The 20,297-nt window shown below is 32.6% G+C and overlaps 1 protein-coding gene across 4 annotated transcripts in view; it reads left to right on the top strand.

The window, feature by feature from the left end:
• Positions 1 to 20,297, top strand: part of LOC143064964 (PDF receptor-like) — a 109,859-nt gene that overhangs the window by 84,948 nt on the left and 4,614 nt on the right. For all 4 annotated transcript variants that reach the window (XM_076238199.1, XM_076238201.1, XM_076238198.1 and 1 more), the window contains exons 5-12: positions 6,829 to 6,992; positions 8,194 to 8,297; positions 8,637 to 8,802; positions 10,973 to 11,129; positions 13,645 to 13,705; positions 14,545 to 14,614; positions 18,988 to 19,079; positions 19,986 to 20,163. In XM_076238199.1, the coding sequence (XP_076094314.1) occupies positions 6,829 to 6,992; positions 8,194 to 8,297; positions 8,637 to 8,802; positions 10,973 to 11,129; positions 13,645 to 13,705; positions 14,545 to 14,614; positions 18,988 to 19,079; positions 19,986 to 20,163 (992 nt within the window). The remainder of the gene's footprint in view (positions 1 to 6,828; positions 6,993 to 8,193; positions 8,298 to 8,636; positions 8,803 to 10,972; positions 11,130 to 13,644; positions 13,706 to 14,544; positions 14,615 to 18,987; positions 19,080 to 19,985; positions 20,164 to 20,297) is intronic.

The following is a 20,297-nucleotide window of genomic DNA, read 5'->3' as shown; positions in this document are numbered from 1 at the left end:
GCCATGTCAAATAAAAAACCAAGCCTGCTACAATATCATTACCGATACTAGGGCCATGTCAACATAAACACCCATGCCTGCTACAATATACATATACTAGGGCCATGTCACAAACAGACCATGCCTGCTACAATATACATATACTAGGGCCATGTCACAAACAGACCATGCCTGCTAAAATATATCTATATATATTAGGGCCATGTCTAAGATGCATCTAGCAAAACAGCCAAAACTGGCGAACCAAACGGTTCAATTCCGAATATCGTATTCTTATTCGAACCTTGCTTATAAATACCATCAGTATTTTTAAACACAATAACATCTTTTACGTAATCTTGATAAATCAAATGTTTATCGAATATCAAAGGCCAGAATGCAGCAGAAATCCACTTAGGCACAACTAACGTGCCTCGAGCTTTACAAGCTATAATGTGTTTAATCGATCGTATCACAAGATTAATTGGTGGAACTAGCCAATTATTTTCATTGGTCCAAACTTGAGAAAATGCATCAACTGCTTCAGAATCAGGTTGCCAAAATAAGGAGTTAAATCTCATAACTTTTCTATTTTCGACACTTGCAAACCTGTCAATCGAATAAGGACCCCACATATCATTTAAAAAATTGAAAAATATATGTGTGACTCCCCAGTCCTCGAAATCAACCATTTTGCTGATATAATCAGCCTTTTCATTTTCTTTTCTGGGAATCCATTGAATGTCAATTGATATTCCTTTTTGAATGCAAAATGAAAAAATAGATTTTGCTATAACATGAAGATTTTCTTTCATACTTCCCGAATTAACAATTTTGACACAATTTTGATTGTCAGTAAACCACTTTATAGTTTTTCCTGTGAAACTATTCTTAAAAGAAAAAAGGGCTAACTCTATAGCTTTCAGCTCTCTCCATGTGGAGCTTTGTAAAGTTTCACTACATGTCCACATCTTATGGAAAATCTTATTTTCTAATTCAACGGTGTATGCACCAGCGGCAATATTACTAGCATCTGAGTATATGACAACAGAAGATTTACTGTAATGACATAAATTACGATAGTTAATCATAGTGACATTTTCTAACCAGAACTTTAACTCTGATAAAACCTCGACGGGTTTGTACCCTGTAATGGGAATATCCCACCCAATTCTACTTTCAATTTCCATGTAACAGAACTTTGACATAATTCTAGCCACATTTCCGATTACGGGAGTCATAGAAATAATTCTACCTACAACCTGAGCTAAAGATCTAGCTGTAACATAGGGAAATTTAGCCAAAATGACATTCAATGAGAAAATCAAATCGTCAACTCGACGTTGAGTAATAGATAATTTGTATTCTTTCGAGTTCCAAACTATTCCCAACCATTCTAACTCTGTAACAGGTTTAAAAACAGACTTCTCCTCGTTAATAAGGAAACCAGCATCAATCAAAGACCTTTTTACGAAGGACGATTGCTCATTACATGTATTTTCATCTGGACTCATGCCAAATCCATCATCTAAATACAAAACAACTTTTATACCGTTTCCACGCCAAAATTTTACTAGTGGCCTCAAACATTTAGTAAAAATGTACGGACCGGTAGTAATTCCGAAAGCTAAAACAGTATAACAATAAAATTGACCTTCCCACTGAAAACCTAAGAAAGTCTGTTGCTGTGAGCATATGTCTAAGTGAAAATAACCAGATTTTAAATCAAACTTAAACAGATACATATCTTTGTCAAAATATTGTATAGCTAACTTCCAATCCTCAAATTTTATTTTTTTCGCGCTTTATGTGTTTATTCAATTGACTCATATCTAAAATAAGTCGTTTCTTACCGGGCTTTTGAGTAGCAACACTCAATGGATTTACCACATATGGTTGAAAAGGCACTTTAATTACGCAACCTATTTGAACTAAATCTTCAATTGACTTTGTGACAAATTCAGTATTCTGCCGTGCTGATCTATTATTTCTGTGGTACATTTTAAAAGGTGTATCTATAAATGGAATAACATAACCATTTTTTATTGTATCAAGCACAAAAGGACAAGCACCTATATTTTCCCAATACTTTACATGACAAGCTAATCTACCTTTCACCCCTTTAAATTTATCATATGACTGACAATTTTCAAAATATTGAACTTGATCTAAAAAAGATTCTATATGATCGTTATCAACAAAACATGTAGAAAATTGGTCATTAATAGTGTCTAAATACTTATCATTCACAATGACTGGAGAGTGACGTTCAGGCCCTACTTTACTACTTCTGGTAGGTTGTGGAGTTGCTGTTGGATGACCTGAGACTGGCGAGAAGAGGACAGTTTTTTCTCCAGTGGCCTTGTTGCTTGCAGTAGTGGCACGTGTCGATTGAGCAAGGCTCACGCCTTGCGAAGCTCCCACGAAAGGGCTGTTGCTGATTACGTTGATAATGCTGAGCATAAGCAGGGTTACCATAAGATTCCGCAGGTTGTTGACGAGGCGTATTTTTTGGGTAAGGTTGCTGGCGAGATTTTGACTTCTCCTTGGAGGTACGGATAGCTCTGGTCTCAGCTTGTCGTATCTTTCTCTCATCTTCAGAATCTGAAGCCACGGCATTGGATTCGTATTCCCTAACGGTTCCCCAACCAGCAGGGGAAGCATCAGCTATGCGAATTTTCTTATTACGGCTTTTGATCTTATCAGTTATGTCAAGAACTAATCTATAGGCTTGTGTATTGGAGTTAGGGATGAATTTTGAAAGTTTGTTAACAGTGTCTAATAATTCCTCGTTAAAGGTGTACTGAATTCTGTTTCCTTCCCCCTTAAATTTTAGAGTGACGTCCTCCTTAATTTTTCTCTTAAGGCAATCTTGTTCTTGTATGAGTTCAGATTTCAACTCACCTAACTTGCTGTCTAAAATTGTCTTAAAAAGCTCTACAGTATCTACCAAATCAGACGACTTATCAGCTGCTTTATGAATATTAGGTGGCGGTAAACTATTTTCTCTTTCGAGTAGTATGTCTTCATTCAATTCCAGACGTGGAGAAGATTCGGACATTTTACCAAATGGCGATTTAAGAAAAACGAACCCTTTCTGTCGGATAGGCGAACCTCGAATGACAATTCTAGATATCTTATTATAATTTTAGCGCTAAAATTCTAGCATGAAGTTATCATGATTGATATAACTTAAACCGGTAATAACTTACTGATGGTCCAATCAAATTAAACATAAACATGTTTTGATTTAAACACACGTGTTAAAAGTAAACAAATACACGTGTTCCCGAGTAACCTTTATAAATACATCAGGTATTTTAGAGATTAAACGTCCATCAACTATTAAATTTCACAGTACCTAAGCAGGACGTATAAAAGTGAGAAGGATTAAGCACTGATAAAACTGATTCAAACATTTCATGTTTTCATTCTTGCTCCATTTTTGTTGGTTGATTTTGTTAGATTTGTCCATGTAGTGTTTAAGGGTTGATGGCAGTTGTTATAAAAAATCATTTCTATTTTTGTTTGCTTTTGGGTTTTTTTTTTTTTTTGCACAGCAGTGTTCCTGTTGGTCCTTTGTCTCCCTTTTTATTTACTCAATCGATTTGTTACTTTTGAACACTGGTATACTCCTGTTGTCTTTATTTAAGTTTATTTTCAATTTATCTGAAAATGAGGTTGATTTTGAATTTAACATATTATTTGAACATTTATCTATCATCTTATATTATATTTGATATTTAGATGTTGTTTTTCATTTTCAATGTGGCAACGAAATTCCTTTCATCTAAGAAAAAAAGAAATGCTTTTAGATAAACAGATGTCTTCAAATTGTAATTTTGTTTCCCGGTTATTTACAAGGTAACGATGTCCAACAATTCACAATGTTAGTTGCAATGTATATCATACGCCAACTATAAATAAGCTTATTATAGTTCATGGTTGTCCAACCCACCTCAAATTCGTTCTGGAAAGTGATAGTTAGAGTTTGTTATATAGCTTAAAAGAGATTTTTACACAATTAATAAAGTTTATCTGTCTGAAAGTGGGCATTTAATTAATAGTTACATCGATAATGATGACGTCCATAAATATTAAACATTGCAAACCACTATGAGTGATGTGAAGCCTTCCAAAGAGAAAAATAATCTGCTCTGTATGAAAATTTGGAATATGTATATAAATGAAGATGTGGTTTTGATTCATTTCTTAGTGAAATTGTGTACAGAAACAACTTTGTTAAGTTTCTTGTTTTTCCTATTCTGACATCGGACTAGGACTTCTTTTAAACTTAGTTTGACTGTTCTAACTAACTTGTGTGGTTGGGTTTTTTTTTTGAAACATTGATTAGAGGTATAGTAGAGGGACGAAAGGTATCAGAGGGACAGTGAAACTCATAAATCGAAAATAAACTGACAACACCATGGCTAAAAATGAAAAAAAGACAAACAGACTAACAATAATACAAATGACATAACATAGAAAACTAAAGGATAGGCAACACGAACCCCACCAAAACAAGGGGAATCTCAGATGCTCCAGAAGGGTAAGCAGATCCTGCTCCACATGTGGCACCCGTCGTGTTGCTTATGTGATAACAAATCCAGTCTAATTCGGTAGTCACATTCATGAAGGGGAGGGGATTGTAGTTACGACGTAAGGAACATATCCGATATCCTTTGTGAAACGGTTATTCCATAACGGTCAACCAACTCGTGATGGCGTCCTTGAAATTTTCGAAGGGATGATTTCAACTTCACCATTTGGAACACTTGGTTTTATAGGGGGGTTGAGATCTCTTATGTCCCATTCGATTAAAAGTGAACTGTGTTGTGGTTACAACAATTTGAGTATATCCACCTTCAACAGTAAGGCAAATATAACAGTCAAACAACTTGTGTTGGCGGACGTAAAATTTATAAAGGAATGATACCCACTTGACCACATTGGACATTTTGTTCATGAGTTTTGCAACAGCTATCTATCAAGGAAATTTTGATAGAAAACGCAAGCTATAGAATATCGTTACACAACTGGAAAATATATACTTCATATGCTGACGCTACTGGAATGTTGCTAATTTATAACAGTTCATACTAATGAATTTATAATTCATGGTTTGCTCTAATTAACAAATCTATTTTAAATACTGACAATGTTCATGTATATCTCATAGTTATGTAAAGGGTGATTTAAGAAAAACCAAAACATTGAATGATATTTTTAGCTCACCTGTTCCGAAGGGACAAGTGAGCTTATGCCATCACTTGGCGTCCGTCGTCGTCCGTCGTCTGTCGTCGTCTGTCGTCGTCTGTCGTCGTCTGTCGTCGTAAACTTTTTCAAGAATCTTCTCCTCTGAAACTACTGGGCCAAATACTTTCAAACTTTAACTGAATGTTCCTTAGGGTATCTTATTTATAAATTGTATCCGAAGTTTTGATCTATCAACAAACATGGTCGCCATTGAAAAAATAGAACATAGGGGTCAAATGCAGTTTTTGGCTTATAACTCAAAAACCAAAAGCATTTAGAGCAAATCTGACATGGGGTAATATTGTTTATCAGGTCAAGATCTATCTGCCTTGAAATTTTCAGATGAATCAGACAACCCGTTGTTGGGTTGCTGCCCCTGAATTGGTAATTTTAAGGAAATTTTGCTGTTTTTGGTTATTATCTTGAATATTATTATAGATAGAGATAAACTGTAAACAGGAATAATGTTCAGCAAAGTAAGATTTACAAATAAGTCAACATGACGGAAATGGTCAGTTGACTCCTTTAGGAGTTATTGCCCTTTATAGTCAATTTTTAACCATTTTTCGTAAATCTTAGTAATCTTTTACAAAAATCTTCTCCTCTGAAACTACTGGGCCAAATACTTCCAAACTTTAATTGAATGTTCCTTAGGGTATCTAGTTTGTAAATTATATCCGAAGTTATGATCTATCAACAAACATGGTCGCCATTGCTAAAAATAGAACATAGGGGTCAAATGCAGTTTTTGGCTTATAACTCAAAAAACCAAAGCATTTAGAGCAAATCTGACGTTGGGTAATATTGTTTATCAGGTCAAGATCTATCTGCCCTGAAATTTTCAGATGAATCAGACAACCTGTTGTTGGGTTGCTGCCCCTGAATTGATAATTTTAAGGAAATTTTGCTGTTTTTGTTTATTATCTTGAATATAATTATAGATAGAAATAAACTGTAAACATCAATAATGTTCAGCAAAGTAAGATCTTCAATTAAGTCAATTTGACCAAAATTGTCAATTGACCCCTTAAGGAGTTATTGCCCTTTAAAGACTTTTTTCACAATTTGTTCATCATGTTGACTTACTTTAAAAAATCTTCTCCTTTGAAACTGCTGTATCAATTTCAGCCAAACTTAGGCTAAATGAGTTTCAGAGTATCTAGTATAAATTTTATATTTTATTTCCTTGTATGTCAAGAAACATAGCTCCTATGGCTAAAATAGAACATAGGAAAAATGATTATTTTTTTGGGCTTTTGAAGAAAATAGGACGATCCAAAAAACATTTAAATAAATTGAAAAGCCAAAATAATCATTGATGAGAGATTTAACCAAAAGAATTAAGGTGAGCGATTCAGGCTCTTGAGAGCCTCTTGTTTATATATTCAGTGCAGACAAAAAGAATGAATGGCATAAGTATACAATATTTCGATTTCATTCAATACACAAAATCTCTTCATATGACCTACAAAGCTAAAATAAAAATAAAAAAAAAAAAAAAAACACGTCGGCGTATAACAGCTCCTCAAACAATTGTATTTTAGTTGAAGCATAATTAAAAGATCATATCCTTATTTTTATTTTTTTTTATAGAAGAGGCCTTCCGGAAATGTGGCCCGGGAGGTCGATGGGAAAATAAAAACCCTGGAGATTACAGTTTGCCAAAGGGTTACACTAATTATACAGTGTGTTATACACCAGAGGCCTATGAAGTATACCTGAAATTTATGGCAGGCAAAACAGCTGCAGAAAGACAGGTATGTATTTGTATTGTATGTTTGTCATTTTATAAATAACTGATTCAAAAAAATCTTCATGCAAGCCAGTACACGTATCTTAAAATGCCCTGTACCATTTCAGGGAAATGGTCATTGTTATATTATAGTTCGTTTCTCTGTGTGTTACATTTTAATATTGTGTTTCTGTTGTGTCATAGTTCTCTTATATTTGATGCGTTTCCCTCAGTTTTAGTTTGTAACTCGGATTTATTTTTCCTCTATTTATTTATGAATTTCGAACAGCGGTATACTACTGTTGCCTTTTTTTACGTGGCTTTTGATGTTAATAGCAAGGATAAATGGTTGATAAACCCATTCCCTTTTACAACATAATTAAGTACAACAGCAAATATAATTGAGTAGGTCTTTGCATCGGAACTAAACATATGTTTTTAAAAACCAGTTGTTGGCATGACACGGGTTATGTTCTTCTCATATATGTTATGATGGTATGATACTAAACCCCTCACGGGAAGGATAGTGCCTGATATTCATATGATGAAGACATAATCTTTCAATCAGTTTAATTGAGATCTGGAGCTGGCATGTCAGTTAACTGCTAGTAGTCTGTTGTTATTTATGTATTATTGTCATTTTATTTATTTTCTTTTGTTACATCTTCTGACATCAGACTCGGACTTCTTTTGAACTGAATTTTAATGTGCGTATTATTATGCGTTTACTTTGCTGCATTGGCTAGGGGTATAGGGGGAGGGTTGAGATCTCATAAACATGTTTAACCCCGCCGCATTTCTGCGCCTGTCCCAAGTCAGGAGCCTCTGGCCTTTGTTCGTCTTGTATTATTTTTAATTTTAGTTTCTTGTGTACAATTTGGAGTTTAGTATGGCGTTCATTATCACTGAACTGGTATAATTATTTGTTGAGGGGCCAGCTGAGGGACGCCTACGGGTGCGGGAATTTCTCGCTGCATTGAAGACCTGTTGATGACCTTCTGCTGTTGTCTTCTCTATGGTCGGGTTGTGGTCTCTTTGACACATTCCCTTTTTCCATTCTCAATTTTATTATCATTCAAAATGAAGGTGTAGATATATTAAAAGTATCGTTCGAAATGTATAGGTTGTATATTAACGGTTTGTGTTTCAACATTTAGTCGGAAATTATACCCAAAGATACATTCAAATAAACTAAGCTTTACACAATTGTTATATATATTTTTCAGAGTATGAAACATATTGCAGCAGGAACAAGGACAATGGAAATAGTTGGACTTTCTATATCTTTGGTTGTGTCACTCATATCAGTGTTCATATTCACGTATTTTAGGTGAGATTACTAAATTATAAATTCAAAAAACTCAGACCTCTATGAAATTACATAAAATTTATATGGCATGTGGGACATCTTTTCAGAAAAACAAATTAATTGGCCCGATATCATTTTTACTATTAATCGAGAAGACTGTGCTATATTGATGAACTCTTTGTTACGATAACATATAGTTTGAATACTAATTAACCAAATAAAACAGCACTCATATGTTTTGTATCCCAAATGGTTTCAAAACTGATGACACGATATCAAAAATCTGTCTAGTGTTTTTTTGTTTGCAAATTCACATCAAAACATTGTATATATTTGTTTTATCTGAATGTTTATTTTCAGGAGTTTAAGATGTCATCGAACACGAATTCATCGAAACCTATTCGTTTCAATAATTGCTCAAACTATAATTAGACTTGTACTGTACTTGGATCAGTATGCTGCCCGGTTAAAGGGAGGAGAAGTTGAAGGAGCGGCTGGTTCTAACAGTCAGACTATATTTGATACCGTACGTTTAAATGCATTTTATCTAATGATACTGTTAATTCTTGCCATTGAGTTGTAAAACAAATGCCTTTGCATAACTGAATAGTTAACCACACAAAAGGGTTGCCTCTCTTCTTCAACTGTCCCTATAATTAACAAACATCATTTATCCTTAATGCACAGGATATTTCTAGGTTAACAAATCCTTTTCACCATTTATGTTTCCTATATCCGACGTATTGAGAGCATGAACAATAAATATGGTAAGTTATTATGACAACCATGCACAAGACCAATCACTTAGCATACATTGCAAAAACTAGCCCATTATATTCAAAGTAATAATGGAATTTGCCTTAGAGATGATAATAGCACTATGGCCATCACTTCACTTTATTCATATGAGAGTGTGCTTACTAAAAACTTATTAATGATAACATGTAATCACCGCTTTTAAAAAAGACGCGTTTGTAAGTAAAGGTTGACGTAACGATATCTTAAAATGAATAGAAAAACAATTCCATAATGATTGATTAACACGCTTTTTTTCTTTTGAGAAGAAACCTGTCTACTCGTGTTTCAAAATAATAAAATTTAGCACTTTAGAAAGCTTGTACAGGTGACACCTTGGTAAAAGAGGGACGAAAGATACCAGAGGGACAGTCAAACTCATAAATCGAAAATAAACTGACAATGCCTGGCTAAAAATAAAAGAAGAAAACAGACAAACAATAGAACACATGCCACAACATAGAAAACTAAAGAATAAGCAACACGAACCCCACCAAAAACTAGGGGTGATCTCAGGTGACGATCTAATAAAACCTACTGGTCAAATCTAAACTTTTTTTGTGTTAAAAGTTGTATTCACTGTATAGAAGAGCATTTATTTGACGTTTATGTGCAATTAGAAATGAAAGAAATATAAGTGTTTGTTATCAGATAAGGTTACTTATGATTGTTAAAACATAATTTTGTGTACACAAAATACATTGATTTCTGTGTATATGTAATTCTCCTTTTAAAACTGTATCAAGAAAATTGTATACTCGGTGGATTTCATAAATTTAAATGACCCGAATTCTTTGTAAAATGCTTGTTAACAAAGTGCATTTTCTAACTTATTTGCATTATTGAAGTTTAGGGCCTTACTTTGACATTCTTCTTTAAAGCTGCATTATCTTCATCAATTATACATGCATTATCCTTCCTTCGTAACACCTCAACCTTTCTACTTCACTAAAATATACGGTATAACATCTATTCCGTGCTCAAATTAAAGATTTATTCATGTATTCCCATTAATTTGGCTTGAAGACAATCAAATAACAATACCGAATAAATAACTGCTTTGTTAGGAAATCTGGCTAATAGCTTAACAATTACAATTCTGAGACTAAGATTTTGAATTGACAATCGCACTTACAACAAAATGTGTTTCTACAAGCCTGAATACAGGTGTAGATAGATACATATGAATTAAACGATGGGGATTGTGTATCAACGAGGCAACAATCCAACGACAAAAATACATAAGGCGACATATAGCCTTCGTCAATTTTAACATTGGTTATTATGTTTCTTAGAATTTTTTTATAACAAAGACATAAACATTTTAAAAAAAAGGGGGCGAAAGACACCAAAGGGACATTCACATTCATAAATGGGAAATGAACTGACAACGCTATAACTTACAAAGAAAAAGACAAGCAGACAAACAATAGTATACAAAACACGAGATAGACAATAAACCTAAGCAGCACGAACCCTGCCACAATAGGGTTGGGTTGGAAGGGGGGGGGGGTGTATCGCATGTGCAACGGAAGGATAAGCAGATCCTGCTTCACATGTGGCACCCGTCGTGTAAGTAATTTTAGTAGGAAGACACGATTTTGAGAAATGTCAGCACAATAAGAAAAATTCAAGCAAATTATTTTTAATTGATATGAATTAGTTAGTCAGTGATGTCACAGTGATGTCTATCAATTAATTTCAAAGATATACATTGTATAAAAATATATAAATCATTTGTACACTCTACGATACAGGAAAAAACTCGGCTAGGCTATCTGTTCTCTTCCTCATTCTAAAACAAGTAAAAATAAATCTGAATTGAACAATGAACATATATTGTACATATATTGAATCCACATTCGACTTATTAAACTTATGTTTTATACATTTTACTTCAGCCTGTATTCTGCGAAGCTTTATATGCATTATTAGAATATACAAAGACAGTGCAATTCATGTGGATGTTGATAGAAGGATTATTTTTACACAATATGATAGCAGTATCCGTATTTTCTGGAAAACCTAACTACCTTATATTTTATCTTCTTGGCTGGGGTAAGACTGGTGTATTATTAATAAACAAATAAAGCACTTACATAATAATACATTATCATATATTCACGTAACATTTAAGGGATAAAAAAAAAAACATTTAAAAAAACGAGAAACGCAAAAATAAGCACAAACATAAAGCTTAACAGCTATGATATATGGTTTTGTAAACATTTTAATTGGGTCCAAAGCTACCATTTATTATTAACATGATCATTGACGTCTTTTTGATTATGAGACATTTGATATATATCAACGGTTTGATACGTCTACGAATCTTAATAGTTTGTATGTTATACTTCAAACGAAATGAGTGTATCTACCATTTCTTAATTCAGAATGAAACGTGGTCCAGTGGAGTATTATACAATTTATATGCAATACACAGACACACACACATATTATATCTCTAAAATAACCTGTAAATTAGTTAACAAAAACAGTTCAATAATCAACAATGTAATAATTATTTATATTATGTAAAAGAAAGCGTACATTAACTGAAAATAAAGTACTGAAACAATTGATATGAAACCATGTGTAAGTCAAACTCCATAATAGCGATTGATAGTTTCCGCTGAATATTTTATACAGCAATGTGTTAAACTGTAAAGGCAGATTTTGGATAGATTCCATAATTGGCAATCATAATACATCTGCTTTTATTATATATACAATCTTATGCAAAGCCGAGAACAGATATGTGTAGTAATATAAAAGATTTAAAGAAACTAATATTAGCACTGCAAAATCATGAGTCGTTCTCTACTTATCAGTACTTCTGTTTCTTATTTTTTTTTTCTTAAAATTGATAATTTGATATTCATTCCAAATCCTTGTTTTGTTTGTTTATGTCAGGACAGGAAAATTATTGAAAATTATAAACTACATGATTTAACAATAGCAGATATCATGCCAACCCAACCCAACCCAACCCAACCCAATCCTTTCGTTTGATGTGTTTGGACTTTTGATTTTGCCTTTTGATTTTGGATTTTCCTTTTTGAATTTTCCTCGGAGTTCAGTATTTTTGTGTTTTTACTTTTTAAATTGATTAACTTTTTTTTTGGAGTTCGTAAAAGCTTGATATACAGTAACGCACTACTAAATATCAAGGTTTTATATCGATATGCCGTTTTGGGAAATCTCACGTTCTCTGCTATTTAAGTCTATCTCTGTATAAAAGGTCAAGTGCTACAAATGTACACAGACTAGTAGACACCAAATGGAAAATGTCTGACAAACATTCATTACGTATTGATTAATAGTTATAACAAAGGTTGACATCTTTTCAGAACTTACAAGGATTGTGGCGACATAACTGATTACAAACAGATTTGTGACAGGCTAATCGAAAGATTCAGTCTGTTCTCTTCCTATAAAGTATTTCTGCCTGATATTGAAATACTTTTGCTGAATCTTTGCGAACTTGAAAATTTATGTAATTGTTTTAACGCTGCATATCAGAGTTATGCATGTAGAACCTATTTTATTTGGCGACAAATGAATACACAGTTATCTGAGCAATACAGAAATAATTTTAGTAATGGTCATAATAGAGTGATCGATTCGATACTTGTTTAAACTAAATAATGTCCTTAAGCAAATAATCTCAAAAATTTAAACAAATAGAAAAAAAAATGAATAGACAATAACTGTCATATTCCTGATTTTGTACCGTCATATCGTATGTTGAAAATGTTTCATTTGGTGGTGAATACAATATGTACAGCAATCAGCACAAACCTGAATACAAATATCATGATGGTTTTATAAATATTTTTGTATTCATTAATTTTTAAATAACTTTCTTACATTTTAGTGTTGTTGTACACTTACTGACGTCTATCAAATTTATGCATTATGTACAGCATCTTTTTTTTACAATGATTTAACTCCCTTGTGTGAATTTTCGTTACACTATTATATAGACATTATACAAATATGGAAGTCTAAAGATTAGTGCAACGATACATGTACTGAAAAATAATATGAATAAGTAAGAATATTATTATATTGAAAGATAAATATCTGGGACCACACATGATATATGTCATTATCGTGTTTTTTTCAAAATTTAATTGTACTATTGAAATAAATATTCGAAAACAATTTTTATCAGTTTATATACAAATATTTCGACTAAAAGTAAGACAAACAATGCAAAATTTGATAATTTTCTGAGAGCAAATAGTTATCCTTTCCTAATCCACAATTTTCTACACAAGAACATGGCTGTACAAAGTCAGGAATATGACAGTCGTTATCCATTCGTTTGATGTGTTTGATCTTTTGATTTGCCATTTGCTTAGGAACTTTCCGTTTAGAATTTCCCTCGTAGTTTGGTATTTCTTTTCCATTTTCTATGTTCCTTACTGGATTTGCACCCGCTTAGCAAGTTCGCTCACACACATAGGAAGAGACGCATGCCTATTATACCAACTGTATATATTATATTCTTAGAACCTATTTTTTTCATCAGCCTTAAACAAGTTCTTCATATAAGTTTTAATTACAGGTTCCCCTATTCCTGTGACAGTTGCATGGGTCATTACAATGGTGTATAAACACCAAGTAAAGTAAGTTTTTTGAACTGACAATGTACATTATGTGCGGAAGTGTACTTCTTATAGTATCTTTGATTTATTTTTACTATACATATATGAATTCGGGTAAGCCTTGTTTAAATTAAGTAAACAGTAAATTTCCGTTGTTTATATATAATGAACTGATTGAGAATTGATTAAGACAAGTGAAGGTAACAAACAAATATTGAGAGAGTCGCAAAACTTCGAAAGGAGCAAGATGGCGGCGTAGACAAGGCATAAGCATGCATCACCCACCCACTATGCAAATCCACAATCCGTTAAAATGTCAACAAATGGAAAGCAATACAGAGTCCTATCGTACCGGTCAAGTAATTCGTGGTGTAGCAAAAAAAAACCTATGTAGTGTCGATTTCAGTCAACAGATATTGTCAGCAAGAGATGTTGTTTAGATAGTTTTTAACTACACAAGTAAGACGATTTTATATGTTCTACATACTATTTAAAATGTTCTATAAGGATAATTGAATATTAGTCTGGTTTTAAACATGTAGGTACATGTACATACAAGTGTACTCACTATAAGTGTATATATTATAACAGACACCGATGGGAGTACGTGATGTCATTGCGTTTGTGGTCTGAAATCTGTTGCTCAACCGTTTTCTTCAACATAGTTTTTTTCCCGAATGTCCCATTGTATGTTCTCCCTTTTGTTTACTCCACAAGTGACAGTATTGATTGCTGAAACCACTTGCTTTCATAAGTCCTATAATTTCATAAATGAAACATATACGTGTCTAGTATGTTAATTGAATGTTTTAGAATTGTTTACCTTACATTGTTATGATATCTAAATTTATATTCGGTAGATGCTGGTTTTCATACACGTTCACGCCATTTTATTGGATCATAGAAACTCCTAGAGTTGCAGTCATCGCTGTAAGTCTGTTTAGCTTAAAGTAATGATTTTACATTTAATTTTTTTTTAATATCAAACGTTAACACCAGTCCTCTTTTATCATCAGCATATGTCTACAGACACATACAAATGCATTTTTTTTAAAAATTTCGAACGACCATCTGTCTTCATACCATAAATATAAATTGTGTTGTTGTATTTTAAAAAATTTAACCTGGTGACATGAATTTTAGCATCACCCCATGATGTGAAAAAAGTACATACATGTTCATTTTTTTGGGTCAAATAATCACCATAAAAGTAATTTCTGTTGTTATTAGTTCCTTGAATATGTAATAACCGTCTTCGTTTACCTTTCGACGAAAATGTTTTTTGTGTGTTCCCCTGTCTCCTTTTCCGAAATTTTAAAATGTTTTTTTTTTAATATGATATTTATATTCTGCATGCGATGCATCATTTGTGTATGTTTTTCATGTATATTTTTCCTGAAGCAAACCATTAGCACGTATTTTGTTCAGGAGTTTTTTTTAAGCAAAATATTTCGAACTGGTTATCTAGGAATAAATAAAGGCAACAGTAGTATACCGCTGTTCAAAATTCACAAATCTATGGACAAAAAACAAAATCGGGTTAACAAACTAAAACTGAGGGAAACGCATTAAATATTAGAGGAGAACAACGACAAAACATTAAAATGTAACACACACAGCAGCGGACTAAGCACAAGACAAAATCCGATGAGATTAACCAATATAACATCAAAACCAAATACATGAATTTGGGATAGAAAAGTATCAGAAAATAAAACAAATTGTGAAATAATAAGTGAATTCATGTGCTTGTACGTCTGGTAGATTATCTAATTGTACACCACCTTTCCAAGAATAAAATGGGAAGGGCACACTATGTTATTTTCAAGTCTTTGGATTTTCTTTGTTGTGTTTTGTATACTATTGATTGTCTTTTGGGCGTTTTCGTCCCTGCTAATGGGATTCAAATGTTCCTTTAGTATCTTTCGTCTCTCTTCTTCAAGAATAAAAGTCTTACAATAAAGATTTATTGTTCATAATTCACAACTAACTTATTAACACAATCATTTAGAGTCGTTGAACTGCAGGGGCATTTTAACATTTCTTTTTTACAATGCATTGATTATATTTTTTGTAAAGAGCACAACCATGACTTTCAAATGTTATGCAATCAAGAAATGACATTCGGCAGTGATTATTTCCTGCTTAGGTTATTTCACTGGTGGATATTTCAGGTTTAAGACATGCATCAACCATTTGACACCATAATGACAAGATAACGACAAGATAACGACTTGTTTGTTCTATTGCATCAGGTTCTTCATGAAAAACCATTAACTGTAAAAAGACATGAGCGACGAAATCGTTGATCATTTGATATAATGGTGATTAAATAATTCTACATAAGGATTACAGATTACATTCTTATATGGCATACATGTATAACCTTTTCATATTTATAAGTAAAACATACTATCTAAAATTTCATACACTTATAAGTGTAGTCTTGGAGAACTTGACAAATATTTGTTAATATTGGCTTTGCGTTAGCTTTTATTAACTGTTGGTAATCTAAGATCGGTAGGTTGTGTATTTTATCTTTACGTTATTATGTTCATTGTGCCGACCTGCTTTGTATCGATATGATGAGTAAAGCTTTCTTCAATTGATTTTTACAGTTTGTTCGTATGTTTTTTCTGTTGCACCACTGATCCATGTTTAAGATATTTTAATGCTTTTTATAGCTGACTAAACAGTTAAGGTGTTGCTCATTTTTGAATGTCGTACGGTTTAGTAGAGTTGATCAAATCCGCTTCCTTTAGGCTATGAATGATGATTGTATAATTGTCAATCACACCACCGAACCTTATTTTATATAAGTACTTTGTTCCTACTGTAACAAATCAAATATCATTTTATAAAACTTTTAGTTATAAATCGGAGATAGTCCTTTGGAAAAGAACCGCATCTCATGCATTATTGTTAACCTTGTCCGTAAAAAGTAAAATCACAAAAATACTGGAACTCCAAGGAAAATTCTAAACGGAGAGTCCCTTATCAAATGGCGAAATCAAACGATGAAACACATCAAACGAATAGACAACAACTGTCATATTCCTGACTTGGTACAGGCATTTTAGAATATAGAAAATGGTGGATTGAACCTGGTTTTAAAGCGCTAAACCTCTCACTTGTATGACAGTCGCATCAAATTTCATTATATTTACAACGATGCGTGAACAAAACAGCCATAAAAGGTAAACTTGTCAAAATAGGGTTACAACAGTCATCACTGTCTCACAATCTCAATTAGAACAAAAACAAACAAATATTTAACAAAAAAGCAAAAAAAGCATATGAGTTATGCTTTTCATTGGTTATATTTTAGTTATGTCAGATCTTCAACATTTATATAAGGTTATCCGAATATTTTGTCTGCGAGCAATACTGTAGATAAACTATTTGTCAAAATAAGGAATTGGTGCGATAATACTGGTATTGTTAAATGATGGGTTACTTTGTATCATGATCATGATGTAAATATAAAAAAGAAGATGTGGTATGATTGCCACAAGAGACCAAAATGACACAGAAATGAACAACTATAGGTCACCGTACGGCCTTCAACAAAGAGCAAAGCCCATACCGTATAGTCAGCTATAATAGGCCCCGAAATGACAATGTAAAACAACTCAAACGAGAAAATTAACGGCCTTATTTATGTATAAAAATGAACGAAAAAAAATATTCAACACATACACAAGCGACAACTTCTGAATTACAGGCTCCTGACTTGGAATATACATACATAATGTGGCGGGGTTAAACATGTTAGAGGGATCTCAACCCTCCCCTAACCTGGGACAGTGGTATAACAGTACAACATAAGAATAAACTATAAAAATCAGTTGAAAAAGGCTTAACTCATCAGATGGACAAAAATAAAAGTGGACATACCGACAACAAAAAGACACTAGGAACAGATCTGAGAGTACTCGCAGTTATCTGACAGCTGGTTCAAAACCACTAACAACTAATTAAAAAATGATGCATCTAAGACTAAATTATCAAACCATACACATCCAACATCCAATGGATTTAGTGTAAAGACGTCATAATCAGTCCGAGAAAAACATGACCTTATGCAATGCCAAGTTACAGGTATCGACAGATTGTAGATCCATGAATGTTTATGTATATGTAAAGGCTGTACAAATTAAGTACATGACTGAATGTATCACTAAACTAAGCTAGCCATTCATCATTGAATGTCAACCATTATACTACTGTTTACGAAAAGGGAGAAGGTTTGGTACCATTAAAACGTTTAATCCAGTTGCAATTGTTTGCATCAGTTCTAAGCCAGGAATCTGATGTTCAGTGATTGTCATTTGGTAATTAAAATGTTGTCCATAAGTGTTTCTCGTTTCTCTGTTTTTTTTTATATAGATTAGACCGTTGGTTTTCCCGTTTGAATGATTTTACACTAGTAATTTTTGGAGCCCTTTATAGCTTGCTGTTCGGTGTGAGCCTAGTCTCCATGTTGAAGACTGTACCTTGACCTATAATGGTTTACTTTTATAAATTTTGACTTTGATGAAGAGCTGTCTCATTGGCACTCATACCACATCTTCCTATATCCATTATATAATAAAACACATTAATTGGTAAAATTAATCAAATCTTGTTAAGATTTATCAATGCCATCTAAAAATAAATTATGGAAATGCATGGTAATGATTTTAAAACACGTAAGTGTGATTGATGTTTTTGGATTTTAGTCGATTTTAGTTATACTGGAAAGACAATAAATCACTAATTTACAATATATGGCTAAAATAGAACAAAATTATTATTCAGATTGGTTTTTGAAAGTAACAGCTTTATTTTAAAAAGTATTATATGGATTGCAATACGTATACCATAAACCCACATTCTACAAACAAGCAGGGGAAGGAGGGTATTTTTTTCTTAGTCTGTTGATAAATCTGTCAGTTCTTTTGTCAATAAGTTACAGTAACTCAATTTGCTTTATATCGAATCCTATAATGTATGGAAATATATAGGATATAATTGCACACAGTTACCTATTGATGTGAGATGACGTTCATGATCATGGTTAGAAATCAAATAAAGTATAAATTAAATCAAAATAATAAAGTAAAAGTACTAATATCACATGTCATTGAAATGTGACCTATTTACTTTGTTGAATTCGTGCAAAAGTAAACAAAAAACGAAAACGCGTTTAAGGTGTCTTTCTTTTAGTTAGTACAATTAATAAGTTTAAAGACATTGGAATAATATACAGAATGATGTGACAATTTTCCTAAATTTACATATTACTTAACTTTATCTTGTAGGTAAATTTAATGTTTTTGCTGAACATTATCAGAGTTTTAATAACAAAATTGCAAAAGAGTCAGACAAATGAACCACATGTCACCAAAGTAAGGTAAGTGAACACATTTTCTTAAATTGCACTCCAGTAAATTAATGTCATTTAGAATTGAAACAATAAAGCTCAGATGTGTTCGGTAAACTAGCTGAATACAAACGATTAGAGAAAACAATAGCTTTGGTTTATATTTAAGTTTGTAGAAATCAACAGCATTGAATTGTACTTAATGTTGTGTTTTCAAAGCCTAGAAAATAGGAATTAGCAAATAAAAAAGGCAGACGATATTAGAAGGACAATTTAAAATCCTCAGTCGAAGAAAACCTGTCAATACCAATACAAAGAAATCTAAAGACTGAGCAAAACGAAGCTCGCCGTAAAAAAATGGAATGATCAAACGTGCTATTAAACATGTAGTTTATTTGTAAAAAGCTTAACAATTATTTCAACAACAAATAGTTAATTCAAAACAATACCGAACACGGCGGAAAATTCAAAACGGTAAGTTCCTTATTTAATGGCAAAATCAAAAGCTCAAACACATCAAAGTAATGGATAAAAACTGTCCTATTCCTGACATGGTACTGCCATTATTTTATAAAGAAAATGGCGGTTTGACATGGTTTTATAACTATCTTAACCTGTCACGTGTATGACAGTCGCGGTTTGACATGGTTTTATAACTATCTTAACCTGTCACGTGTATGACAGTCGCAAAACAAACAGACATTATAGGTAAAGATTTAAAAATTAAGGGTTCAAAACCATTAATCAGATAGGTCTAAGAAAGTTATTTAAAGTTTTGACTTCCATTAATTTAAAATTATTACACTTATTGGACTCAATGAAACTGTTGTGAGCAACACTTATTGCTATCACATTTGAAATGTAGGTTCTACTTTTTTGTTTAACTCTTCAATTCAATGTTATATTTTTTTAATGAAGTCACTGTTATTTTAACAGGAAGGCAGTTAAAGCAGCAATCATTCTTCTACCGTTATTAGGGATAACAAACTTTGTCGTAATGACAGATCCACCGTCTGGAGTCACTGCGTTTGGTATCTGGTCATTTACTACTTATTTCCTTGTGTCATTCCAAGGCTTCTTTATTTCATTACTTTACTGTTTCCTGAATGGAGAGGTAAGTAACTATTATTGCCTTTGTAAATTAGAAGAAAGTTTACAAAAGAAATACAAATATGACAAGCAACTTTTCACACCCTGTAACTTTTAAATTGTGAGGTACATGCAATAGTTAATAAGGTATTTAGGCAT

Source organism: Mytilus galloprovincialis, chromosome 2, assembly GCF_965363235.1.
Source record: "Mytilus galloprovincialis chromosome 2, xbMytGall1.hap1.1, whole genome shotgun sequence".
Classification (NCBI taxonomy): domain Eukaryota; kingdom Metazoa; phylum Mollusca; class Bivalvia; order Mytilida; family Mytilidae; genus Mytilus; species Mytilus galloprovincialis.
Note: the sequence above shows the minus strand (reverse complement) of the source record. Positions and strands in the feature narration are given on the sequence as shown.